The sequence below is a fragment of the Castor canadensis genome, chromosome 9 (assembly GCF_047511655.1).
Source record: "Castor canadensis chromosome 9, mCasCan1.hap1v2, whole genome shotgun sequence".
In the NCBI taxonomy this organism is placed as follows: domain Eukaryota; kingdom Metazoa; phylum Chordata; class Mammalia; order Rodentia; family Castoridae; genus Castor; species Castor canadensis.
This window is the reverse complement of record NC_133394.1, coordinates 45,979,782-45,992,536: the sequence shown is the minus strand read 5'-3', so window position 1 is coordinate 45,992,536 and position 12,755 is coordinate 45,979,782. Positions and strand designations below refer to the sequence as shown.

Below are 12,755 nucleotides of genomic sequence, written 5' to 3'. Positions count from 1 at the left end.
GGGCAAGGCTGGCAGTGTTGGTTCCTGAGGAGGGCTCAGGGTCAATTATGACTACCATGGAAGGGGAATAAGGTGGCAGATGTTTGGGAAAGCCAGCAGGGGTGGAATAAGGGGGATCTGAGTCATGGGAGGATAAGGTGGGAGAAGAGATTGATGTATAGGACCAGCAAGAGGAGTTGGGAGGTGGGCAGATGGAGCCCATGAGGTCATAAGTAAGAGAAGAGTCTTCTGAAGGGGGTTCAGTGGGAGGGAGAGACACAAACTTTGGGGAGGGTAAGGAGGATTTGAACAGCGTTACAAGATTGGAGCAGGGAGGGTCAAGAGCAGAAAGGAAAGCTTGGACAAATGGAATCTTGGATCACTTGCCATTGAGATGGCAGAAATTGTTAAGATCTAGGACTGTGTGAAAATCGAAAGTACCATTTTCAGGCCATTGTGAATGATTGCCTAGCTTGTACTGAGGACAAACGGTGTTATATATCATCTTGGAGACCAAGGGGAGGGTGCAGAGAAGGCATCCCAGTGGACGCATCTAATGTAGAGTGGGAGGTCCCCATAATGTAGAAGGAGAGAGAGAAAGAGAGAGAGAGAGAGAGAGAGAGAGAGAGAGGGAGGGAGACAGGCAGGTACCTTGATGAGTTTACTCTTCAGGCCAATATAGATCTAGGTCAAGATCTAGCCTCCCTTACGTGACTCAGGCAAGGAAAGCGGAATCGTCCAGTTGCTGTTTGGTCAAAGTAAGCTGGAGGGGCTGTTGAGCTTTCACTCTAGGTGGAGGAAAGGAACACAGAGAGGGAGAGCAACAGAGAGAGAGAGTGAGAGTGGGAGTGTCACTAGAACAGGTTCCCAAGGGCAGATTTCCCTGGCCTGGGTTGCTGTCCAACAGAAAATATCCCAACCGGTTAGCCAGGCATCACTGTGCTAAGCGGTGGGCACCCCAGCAGGTGGAAAGAGACGTACCTGGCATAGCTCTATGACTTCCAGACCAGGCAGAGCAGGTAGCCCGGGCAGGAGGGTGACACTTACCGAGTCTGAGGAGTAGGTCAGGTGGAGAGCAGTGGAAGAGAAAGGCTAATGATGGATGGGAAAGCCAGCAAGGCACGTGGGGTCAATTCAGCAGTCTGGGTTCAGGAGAGGGCAGGACAGGATGGCCAAGGGAGCAGCCCCAGGCCTAAGCATCTTGTTAATCTCTCCTGGGTTTTAGCACCAGACGTAAGGAACTGCCGAATAAAGACCATACCACGTGTGGGAAAGAAAGATTTATTGGAACCAGATGACAGGGCTGTCACTCTTTTAGGTTCAGAGTACAGCGGCTTGGCTGAATTGGGTAGTGGGCTTTTTAGGAGAGGCCAAGCCATGGAGGAGGGAGAGAGTCTCTGGTCTCTGATTATCTGTGATCACCAGATGGAACAGGTCAACGTGCCTGGCTAGTTGAGTAACTGGAAGTTCCTGAGGTGTTTTTCAAGCAGAGAAACAAGCAGGGGAGTTGGGCAAGCAGCCATAAGTCAGGGGGTCTGGTTTCAGTGCTAGCCTCAGGAACTTCTGTCCGCCCCAAGAATGCCAGGGACCTAACACTATAGCAAGGACATGAACCACATAACCAGGAAACAAGAAGGTACTCTCCATGGAACTAATAAGGGTTAGGGTAATACAGTTCATTTTGGGGGCAGGAATTGGAAAGGCATTTGTGGTAGTTAGTTTTAAGTGCTAACTTGACTGGACCACTGGGTACAGAGCTGTCCAGTCACACATTACTCTGGGGGTGTCGGTGAGGATTGTTCTGGATGAGATTAACATTTGAATGGGTAGACTGAGGAAAGCACACCCTGTGTAGGTGGGACTCAGTCAGGGGGGATGGTGTAGAACAAAAATGCATAGGAAAAGAAAACTGTGCCTGACTGCCTTTGAGCTGGATGGTCTTTCCTGCCTTGGACTCTGACTGAACAGTCAGCTTTCCTGAGGCCTCAAGACAGCATTGGGACTGGATAGTGCCCTCAGCTCTCCTTGACCTCCATCTTGCTGGCTGCAAATCTTAGGTCTCCTCAACTTCCATAATCACATGAGCCAATTCTTCACAATAAATCTCTCTCTCTCCATATACACATACACATATCCTACTGGTTCTGTTTGCTTGAAAAGCCCTGATGAAAACAGTGTCAGAGTAATTCATGACCACTGGTATCAACTTTCTCATAAAACAAAGTCAAGGTCATTTGGTGAGCATAAGGCAGGGAAGGAAGAGAAAGTGAATTTGAATAAGGCAGAAAATTTTTCAAAGAATAAAAATTACCTAGTTACTGAATTAGGCCTGTTTTCTTATGGTTATTTCTCCAGAAAAAAAGTAATTTTTTAATAAATTGTGAAATTATCTGTTTAATATGTCTCTTCTGCAGGATTGTAAATTAAAGGTGTACGGCCTGTGTCTTCTAGGTAGGGATGGAGTATGGTTTGTGGTTTGGACCTAACTGGGTGGGTGCTTATTCCAGCTTTGCCACTTTCTAACTGAATGACCTTGAGAAAGTTATTCACCCTCTTTGCCCCTCATTTTCCTCACCTATGTCTACCTCATAAGATGTTTCCAGGGCATTAAGATAACTGGCAATAATAAGAAGGCTGTGATGTGGTCCATCGTGATGGCTGGCCGCCATCTATCTGAGCACACAGCACTGTGGAATATGGTAGTCTCCATGCATGAATTAGTGGATGGAGGAAGACCATCACAGCTCAGCCCTCTGCTCAACTTCTGCCAAATCATTCAGCATTTCCACCCTCGGCTCACTCTTCCCTGATATTGGGGGAAGAGCCTCACAGCTATTTTTTGGAATTCCTTTCCACTGGGGTGGTGTGTTTGACTTTGCCACTAAAAGGTGTCTGCCCAAGTTTTGAAAGGGAAAGAGAAAGGAAAATAATTATTTCTTTTGGGGCAGCTGTGAGAGGTGCATTGATTTTGAGAGACGAAACATGGAGTATTGGTGAAGGTACAACTGGGCATCCTAAGAAACACACACTTTGCTGCACCATGAAGCAGAGCTCACCAGCAGTGGCTTAGATGTCTGATTTCTGCACTATGGACTTTGAAGTAGCAGCAATTTCCCTACCTTCAATTTTGGCTTTTCCAACATTTGTGGAAGTTCCTATACTTCCACAAAGCCACCCAATGAGTATTGACATGTAAGCCTCTAGACTTAAAAGGACTAGAAGCCATTGTTTTAGGGGCAAAACCCAATTGTTATGGGCTGAATTGTATCCCCTCAAAAATTCATATGTTGAAGTTTACCATCCACTCTCTTGGAATATGATTGTATTCACAGATGATGTCTTCAAAGAGGTGATAAGTTAAAAGAAGGCCATGAAGATAGGCCCTAATCCAATCTGACTGGTAGCCTTATAAGAAATGGAAATATACCATGATGCACAAACACAGAGTAAAAACCATGTGAGGACACAGGGACGGGGGGAAGTGGCCATCCAATGCCTCAGAAGAAACCATCCCTGCAACTCCTTGACCTCAGACTGCTAGCAATTTATATTGCTTAAGCCCTGCAGACTGTGGTATCTGTGATGGCTGCCTTAGGAAACTGAAACACTAATCTAAACACTAACTGGATTGTGAGAAGTATAGCCTCACCAGTGGTCTATGGTCTGTCTGTTTGGGATGCTTGGTTGTCTAAGCTTTCACATTTTTTGAGAGTCACTGGAAAAATTTACATTAAGTTCTTCTTATCTAGAAGTTGCAATTCTGTGGGTGCTCTGTAAATTCTCTATCATGTCCTAGATGAGGCTGGGGTCTGATCAACACCCAGGGTAGATCATGTGGTGTTGACATTGTGCTCCAGTGGTTTTTGTACTTCTGTGAGGACAGTGTTGTATATTTGTCCACCTCCAGCCAGCCTGGCCCACAGCTCTTCATGGTGGCCTGCTAGGCCTGATGCTTATAGTCTTTATCCAATTCTGTAGTCGTAAGAAAAAGAAAATGCAAAACCCAAAGACAGAGTGTGGGGGATGTTTCAAGAAGTAATGGAAACCAGAACTGAGTTGTAAAGATCAATTGAGAAAGGATCTCAAGAGTCCTGCACAATGAGAAAAGAAGAAATAAACTGCCTTGAGAACACCCCTGTGAATTCCTAACAGGATGTGGTTAACTAAAATTTCTAACTTAGAGGAGTAAGTTAGGGTCTTTAGCATCTACTATGAGATGACTCCTTCTCAAAGAGGTGGTGGGTCACAAATGTGGGTCCATAACAAATGGATGCAAAGGACACATCAGCCACTGAGGCACTTCTAGATTAAGGGGATGACAGATGGGTCAGGGCCCTTCCCTATGTCTGCACAGTGAATCCCATCTAAGGCCACTATTATCTCTATTTACAAGAAACTTGTCTTCTAGGGAATGAAACTCCACAACGAGTATTAACCCAATGAGTATTGACCGACAGCAGATGGATTCCAAGCCAGATCTTATTCTAAAACCACATATTTAACCATTTTGTCACATTACCTCATCGGTACATTTCAAGCACTTACCAACTGAACATTACCAGTGAGTGAATCTGTTGAATCACTGTAAGCACTACTGTCTGATATCTGCGTCCCACGAATAACAACTCTACACAAAGTGAATTCTCATGAACCATTGGCTCCATCATGAGGAGTTAATTTAAAGCAAGAGAGTTCTTTTATTTCCCTCAGAAAGTCTGAATATAACTAAACGGCAATATTTCAATTGGTGTGCAGGAATTAGGAAAGAAATTTTTATTTTCTTCCTCAGATATGTAAAAGATTTTCTTCAATGTTCTATTATAACATTGAGATGAAGTTGTACTACATATTTGTTTGTGTTGTTTATTCTAAGATTGTAGGTCAAGCTTCAACTAGATAAGATACAGAAATCACACCACACTTAAAAGGAGAATGCAGTTTTTAAGCAGAAATGGCAAATGCAGATAAAGACATTCAGTTTCTTCCCTTTAGACCTAACAAAAGCAAGAAGATCATCTTTATTACATTATTCAACAAAACCTAGTAGTGATTTTCATTCTCATTAAGTATAGGGCTAGCTTCTCTTTCTCTGGTTAATTCTTACACCTGCCTACTTACCCACACCCAGACCTTCCATGTTGACATATGTAAATTGGATGACTCCACAAGCAGCCTAATTTTATTTATTTATTTTTTATTTTATTTTATTCACATGTGCATACAATGTTTGGGTCATTTCTCCCCCTTCCCCCAACCCCCTCCTTTACCCACCCAACCCCTCGCTACCAGGCAGAAACTATTTTGCCCTTATCTCTAATTTTGTTGTAGAGAGAGTATAAGCAGTACTAGGACGGACCAAGGGTTTTTGCTAGTTGAGATAAGGATAGCTATACAGGGAGTTGACTCACATTGATTTTCCTGTGTGTGTGTGTTACCTTCTAGGTTAATTCTTCTTGAACTAATTTTTTCTCTAGTTCCTGGTCCCCTTCTCCTATTGGCCTCAGTCGCTTTAAGGTATCTGCATTAGTTTCTCTGTGTTGAGGGCAACAAATGCTATCTAGTTTTTTGGGTGTCTTACCTATCCTCACCCCTCCCTTGTGTGCTCTCGCTTTTATCATGTGCTCAAAGTCCAATCTCCTTGTTGTGTTTGCCCTTGATCTAATGTCTGCATAAGAGGGAGAACATACAATTTTTGGTCTTTTGGGCCAGGCTAACCTCACCCAGAATGATGTTCTCCAGTTCCATCCATTTACCAGCGAATGATAACATTTCATTCTTCCTCATGGCAAGCAGCCTAATTTTAAATTCAAGTCTGTGTGTATGTGTCTTTTTATGACTAATGCAAGTTGTTTATGAGTCATCCATGATATTCCCTCAGTCTGGAAGATTCCCTCCCCCTACTTTTAAATATATTTCTGGAAAAGGGCATGTGAATCACTGAGGTTCATTTTTTAAAATGGGCTTTACACAGAAAATAATTAAACATGAGAGGATTGTGCAGTGTCTGTTTGATCTCTTTCATTCTTCCCAAGCAATGCAAGCCCAGAGTTCCCAGGAGCAGACAGCACAGCACATTAAACAAATGACAGGTAGTGTGGTGGTCACATGGGCGTCCCTACTTTTGAAAGTCTGTCTTTATTTTTAAACTTTGACTCTGTTTTCTTTGAAAAGTGGGAAGCACACTTGGCATTTTAATTTCAGATGAACTTGCTAATTGAGCAAGCAGATGAAACAGGTCCCGTTAGCATTTTATTTAAAACTGATGTCAATCTTGAATTTACCTGCTTTTCCTTACATTAATATATTCATTTAATTTCCAATTCTCTGGCTCTAAAGGAGAAATAAAACTCAAGAATGCTGTTTCAAAACTCAGGTATTTCATGACAGCATAGTCTTAGGGAAAAGAGCCAAAAACAAAACAAACAAACAAAAAAAAACGGTCCCACCCTGTGACCTGGCTGTGCCAGCGACCCAATTATCTATTTCCCATCTCCCCCAAGTTCTCACATCCTATTTTTCATTTATAATGATTCCCCAAACTAAAACCACATCCTTGATGCCCCCTGATATGTACCACTAACAATAAAAGTTCCTTGAGGGCCAAGACAGATTTTCTGTTTATCCCAGTGCTGGGTCCACGGTTACTAAATAAAAATAAATAAAGAAAAGAAAAATTTTGTCTTTCTGTTGGCTTCAAATCTATCTCATCTCTTTAATAATTTCTTGTTCTCTTGAGATCAGAGATTTACGATAAAGAAGAACCAATCGCTGTTACCACATTTAACACTTGTACATTTTATTTAATTAAATCAGCCATTGTACGACATTGCAGCTATGTATTGTTAGTGTTGTATTTTTTTTCCATTAACTAATACATGCCCTCATAGATATATTCAATTAGTGTTATCACCATGGGAACAAGATGCTGATTCATCAACTGAAAATTCACTTCTTCTCACAGTATTCAAGTTTTTTGATAACACAGCAAAAACCAAAATCCAAAAAATAAAAAGGTGAAATAACCATTATGTTGCTACACAGACATCATCTGCACTGCAAATAACACAACAGAAATGCTTTTCTTAGCTCCAGTGAACGTTTGGATGAGAAGGCCATCGTGCGTCTCAAAAAGCTTCACCACAGGCCTCTCTCCTTTTGGCTGCCAAAAAATGCTGTATTTCCTATCCAACTGCCAAAAAGTGCTAGCGTTTGAAGCTTAGAGACTTGGCTCATGGGAAACCTCCCTCCCAGGAAATTTTCTCTCTTGGCAACATTACTTTAAGTGATGAAGTGTCATTGTTTGTCACATTTGTTTTTGCCATTCGGAGCAATGAGTCATTTTTGCACAACAGGAAAAGACCAGATAGAATTGGAAAAAGTTCAATCCCTGGAGGATAGACTCTGTATTTTTTTTAATTCCATCTTCATTGAATATATTTTTCTTTAACAAATAACTGATTCAAAATGTATACTGTTTATATGAATATATTTGTGACTATATATATGTTAAAATGCTACACAGCTTCCACCACCAGATGAATAAGAAATAGAATGCGAAATCGTTCAGATTGTTACAGTCCCTTCTTGAAACAAACAAACAGAAAGTGCACAAATGCACTTAGGAGTTTCCAAGGGAGTTTGGATTTCCAATAAATAAACCAATAATTTTAACCAAAACCAAATTTTCAAAGGATTTCTCAATCTTGTCTGCAAGCTGAAAAACAGACTTAGCTAGAAAGTAAAAAGTGTTCACTCTGGGTGAAAAAAATGAAAACCATTAATGTGATTAGAAGAGGGGTTTTGACTGTGATTTTGACTTTTAAGTACCACATGCAGGTATTAGAGAAGATATAAACCTAGAGACAAAAAAAGAAAAAAGAAACCACTCCAACATCTCGAAGGAGTTTAACCTTTTGTGTAGTGGGTAAATCTTATTTCCAATGAATTATCTACAGTACAGTGGCCAGAAGAAAGTACCACCAGTAAGACAGCGTGGTTTGCTAAAGCAGCAGTGAAAACTGGAAAACTACAGTAGATATAGCTTTTAAAATACCCTGCCAACATGTCCAAAATCTAAAAGACCTGAAGATGCTAGAAGGCCACAGGATATGGCTTCTAGCAACAGAATACCTCATTGTTCAATCTCTTTGCCTCTGCTCCCTTCATCCTCTCCCTCAGTGGCTGTTGGAGAGTCATAAATTATGGCAGCACCAGCAATCACTTCTTAGTGAGGATAGTTCTTCAAGATTGTTAACCCATCTTTGATTAGGAGCAATGGCTACTCTGGAAGTTCTAAGGACATCATAGGTCTGAAGTGCTTCATTTGCAGGAGAACTGTGTTAATATCCGATTGTGTTAGCAATAGCCTAATTAACCATTGTTGAGCAATTTCTAGAGGCCTTTTATTTCATGACGCCCAGTGTCGTTATGACAGGCAGTGGTTCTTAATTTTAATGTGCTGTTTATCTGAGCGTTTCAGCTATATACATTGTACACAGATATCCCTTGGGAGGATTCCTCTGTATGTCACATGAAGAGGTCTGCAGGTGAAGTTCTTCTGAGCAATGAATTTTCATGGAACTTACGCAGAAGCAAAGAACAATGGAGGTGACCACTTCCCAGGTTAGCACAGACACAAAGTAGTGGATACAGCATCCCAAATGAAGGATGCTATCTTTGGTCACAAATTAGCTTATAGTTAAAGAGGATTGGGGAAAAACTAAAATAAAAAGCTGTATATTTGCTAACAGTGGAAATGTCAAGGGAATCCCACTAATTAGGCCAGTTAGGTCATTCCTCTAAGGACATGGAAAGTTGCATATTGAGTGAATGTGTGGTTGGTTTCTGGTGTGAGAACTGGGCAGCCCCTCATTTGGCCTCTTGCTTCTAGTCCTCCTTGCAGAAATGCCGAAGGAGCTGCTGGAGATCACGCTGGAGGTCGTCCTGGTCTAGTGCTTCTGGTACATCCTCCAGGTGCTCCAAGTCAGTGCATTTCCCATGCTGGTCCTTCACTACAGCCCTCTTCTGTGTACTGGCTTTACTCATTGTTGTCCTGGAAAAAAAAAAAAGGCAGAAGAGAATTAGGCTCTTTCTTCACTGTGAAAAAGGGAGCTGCTAGATTAGAGGGCAGTCATGACATGAAAGTACTTCCTGCCTTATTTCTAGATAATTCCACACCAAGCAATTAGTATACGTATATATATCTTTTCATTCCTTTCTTTTAAACAAAGATCCCCTCTCTAAAACAACTCATAAGACTTTAAAAAGTGTGTTTTCAGGAACAGTTTTTAAATCTTTAAGAAATACTTCAAATAAATGAAAACATGTTTTAATATGATTCTCTCAAAAAGAAATTATAACCTTTGTTTATATTTTGACTAAGTTGCATTGATCTAAAGGAGCCTGGTTCATCCTGAAATAATGATTCCACAAGCACCTTTTGACTGGCTGAGAAAAAATTTTTAATTTAACTTATTAAAAACACATTAGCTATGTAAGTAAATGTAAAAACGATAAAATTTTTTAAAAAATTTTAAAAACCAGTTAGCTAACAGTTTAATCCTAAGAGTCACATCCCAACCCAATTTCCCCAAATTATGCTCGAATAGAATGTTTCCCTGTTTAAAAACTAAAATATTTTTATATCAATATAAAAAAAAGTGAATAATAACAAGAGGCCTCCACAATTTCTGTGGAGACGAGGAGGGAGGGAAGAGAAGAAGACTACTGAGAGAAATACACTTCTGTATTTTTAGGACTCCACTTACTTTGGTTCTTCAGTACACCGAGCTGTCATTCAGTAATCTAATGCTTTTTTGTTACTCAGACTGTGTTTACTTGAGAAAAGAGACCATTATATTGCATACTACTATTTTCTTGCAGCTCTACTTGAATATGGTTGTATTACAATTTGTTCACTCTCTGTTCATTATCTATTTGTAAAATACAAATTTTCATTCCACAAATACGTGATGAGTGTGTCCTGTGTTAGGTACAGTCACCATAACAAATAATGGGAAGTCAGTCTTAGATAATTTAAGTAACATCCCCTAATTTTTCTTTAAAAAAGCAGTTTAGCATCCTGTGGAACCAAGAGTCCAGGATTCCCAAGCCTACGTCCATAACCACTGAGCAGAGCATCTTCACTTAAAACCAGCAGAGGGAAGGACAAGTGCTAAGTGGCCTGAGCCAGCACTCTGCTTATGTATTTGTAATGTCTAGGAGGTAGAAGTTCTGTCCATCTCCCAATTCCTCTACACATTCATTAAGATCATTATGATTGTACTTTTGGGTTTCTTTTGGACATCCTTGTTTCTTTCTCCCTTGTTCTCTCTCATTCGCTTACTTTCTCCTTTACTGACTTGAATTATTTTGCATTTGAAGGCAAAACTTAAATTCGTTCCTCTTGATGAAGTGGTCAAAGTTGATTGCAATGGTTGAAATCTGATTGTGCTTTTCTTAACTATTCAGCATCATTACTTTTTTTCTACAAAACATATCTATTTCTGACAAGAGTTAGGAGAAGGAATGTCACAGGATGGGCCTCTTTCACAGGACATTTTCCTGTATTTTCTGCATGTGTATGCAGATGGACACACTTATGAATATACACACATATATGATCGAATGCCTACAGCAATTGGTAAGATTAAGTGATACTCACCACAAATAGAGCTCCATGAATGACTAGCTGTGGGAATTCAGACTACCTAAATCATTGGCTTTGAATTGAACAGCTATAATGTAGAACTTCAAATTGACCTCCAAATCTACTCCAATTTAAAGATCCTGTGACACTAGAGTAAATGGGGGGGGGGGGGTGTGTGCATAGTGTCATCTGAATAACTGGATAAAAACTAAAATGTTCAGAATATAAAAAGCATTTTGTCTTAATTCATGTAGCATTTTTAAAGTCCTAAGACAGCAATTACACTCTTTTAAATTCCTTGCTGCTGCTGTTTTTCACATTTGATTGGAGGGTGGAATTGTGACAAAACCTTTAATTTTGCTGTTCTAATTATTATGTTCTAGAAGCTTAAAATAACCTTGCAGAGTACTATAAATGATCATTTTTCTTTTCTTTTCAGTGAAATGAAAAGCACCAGAGTAACTTAGTTTCCATTGTGTCTTTTTCCCTGAGAAGCTGAGAACATTTTATTAATCCTGATACTTACAGTGTTGCTAGAGGATCAAAGAGAAGTGAAAGAAACCACAGGAAGGGGGCCCAAGTTTATGCATCAAATCTGTGACAGAAACAGGGCAGCCCAGAATGCCTTGCAGCCAGCACACTTCTACATGCACAGAAAGTACAACTTATCATTTTTCTACACTTGCTTAGCTTACTAAAGCCCCTGGTTTCAGCACTGCTGTATACATTCAGGTTCCTGGTGTCAAAGGCATGCTTATGTTATTTGCCACTCTCATGCAGAGTCATGAAACAGTGTGTAAAAATTAAAAGCATGTGCCCTTCTAAATAATGACTGGCTAGGACTTAGCTGAATTTATCCGACCACAAAATTAATTTGTGATCAATTTATTTGATTCCCTTTCCTCTGCCCTCCAAATCTCTCAACACAGTGGGAGTCCCCAGTTGCTTGGCTTCAAATATACTGGTGACTTGCTAAACCCCAGGAAGTCAGATTGTGTAAGCACATGTGTCACTGTCTCTGCGCCACACTAGACTCTCCAGGAGCGACAAAACAACAGATCCACCACCTAACCAAAGCTTTACAATACACAACAATCCATAGCAACCAAGGAGTTTTAAGGTTATGTCCCAGCTCTGCCCTTCTTTTCTTAAAATTGGAAAAAAATATTTAATAGTGTTAGTTAGTAAAACATCACCCCATGCTAACCCAAACCTTTTAATTATTGATCCATCCTCTTTCAGGATTTCATTCTCTACTAAACTGGGGACGTGGACCTTCATAGGGCTACCTGTATAACTCAAAGCCTGAGGTAAGAAAAAAGGAAAACAAGACACAGCTCGTCATAAACCACAGACTTTAAAACAATCCACAGCTTCGCTAATTCATTGTCAGTGTGAAAAGATATATTTGAATGGATAAATGAAAATAACGTCTAGGAGCTAATGTAAGTATTGAATTTTATTTAGCAAGTCCCTTAAAATTCCTCCCACTTGTGAGGGAAATTTTTTATATTACTTTAGAAAATCTGCTAACTAACATCCATGCTGACTGACTTTATTTCCTCCTTACCTCATTCTACTCCTTCCTGTCATGGAGATACTAATGATAAAATAATACCAGAGGAGAATTCCAAGATGGCGGCTAGAGGTAGGAAGCAGAAAGCGAGCCTCCTATAGTGAAATCTTGGAGAGACGCTGGAGACACACTTTGCAGGCATAATCACCGAGAAAAGGCATAACTTTGACCCCTCCACATCTCCAGCCGGCGCAGAGAATCTCCACTTCACGTTAAACTGAGAACCGAGGAGGGCCCCCAGGGCCGCCAGTGGCCGGCGCCCATACGGCTTGGGAAGACGCGGACCAGGTGAGCTTCGCGGTACCGCGGTTCCCCCACAGACAAGCCTGGGCCAGAGCAGCATAGCCCCCTGGACAGACTGACCTCCACCCAGGAAAAAAAGAGAAACTGAGTACTAAGCAATAAGAACAGTTAAGACACGCTGGAAAGAGGGTGGGGCGTCCTGAGCGCTGAAGATTGGGGGAAGGGAATCCTTCCCGGGACTGTAAATAAACGAGCCGGGCGGGCCGGAGAGGCTCTGGCGGGAGCGGGGCGCGCCAGCAACCAGGAGCG

At 41.0% G+C, this 12,755-nt stretch overlaps 1 protein-coding gene across 4 annotated transcripts in view; it reads right to left on the bottom strand.

The window, feature by feature from the left end:
* Nucleotides 1-6,750: 6,750 nt before the first annotated feature.
* Nucleotides 6,751-12,755, bottom strand: part of Ank2 (ankyrin 2) — a 230,842-nt gene continuing 224,837 nt past the window's right edge. For all 4 annotated transcript variants that reach the window (XM_074041570.1, XM_074041573.1, XM_074041571.1 and 1 more), the window contains 2 exons: nt 11,841-11,932; nt 6,751-9,031 (listed from right to left, as the gene is read on the bottom strand). In XM_074041570.1, the coding sequence (XP_073897671.1) occupies nt 8,866-9,031; nt 11,841-11,932 (258 nt within the window). In that variant the 3' untranslated portion in view covers nt 6,751-8,865. The remainder of the gene's footprint in view (nt 9,032-11,840; nt 11,933-12,755) is intronic.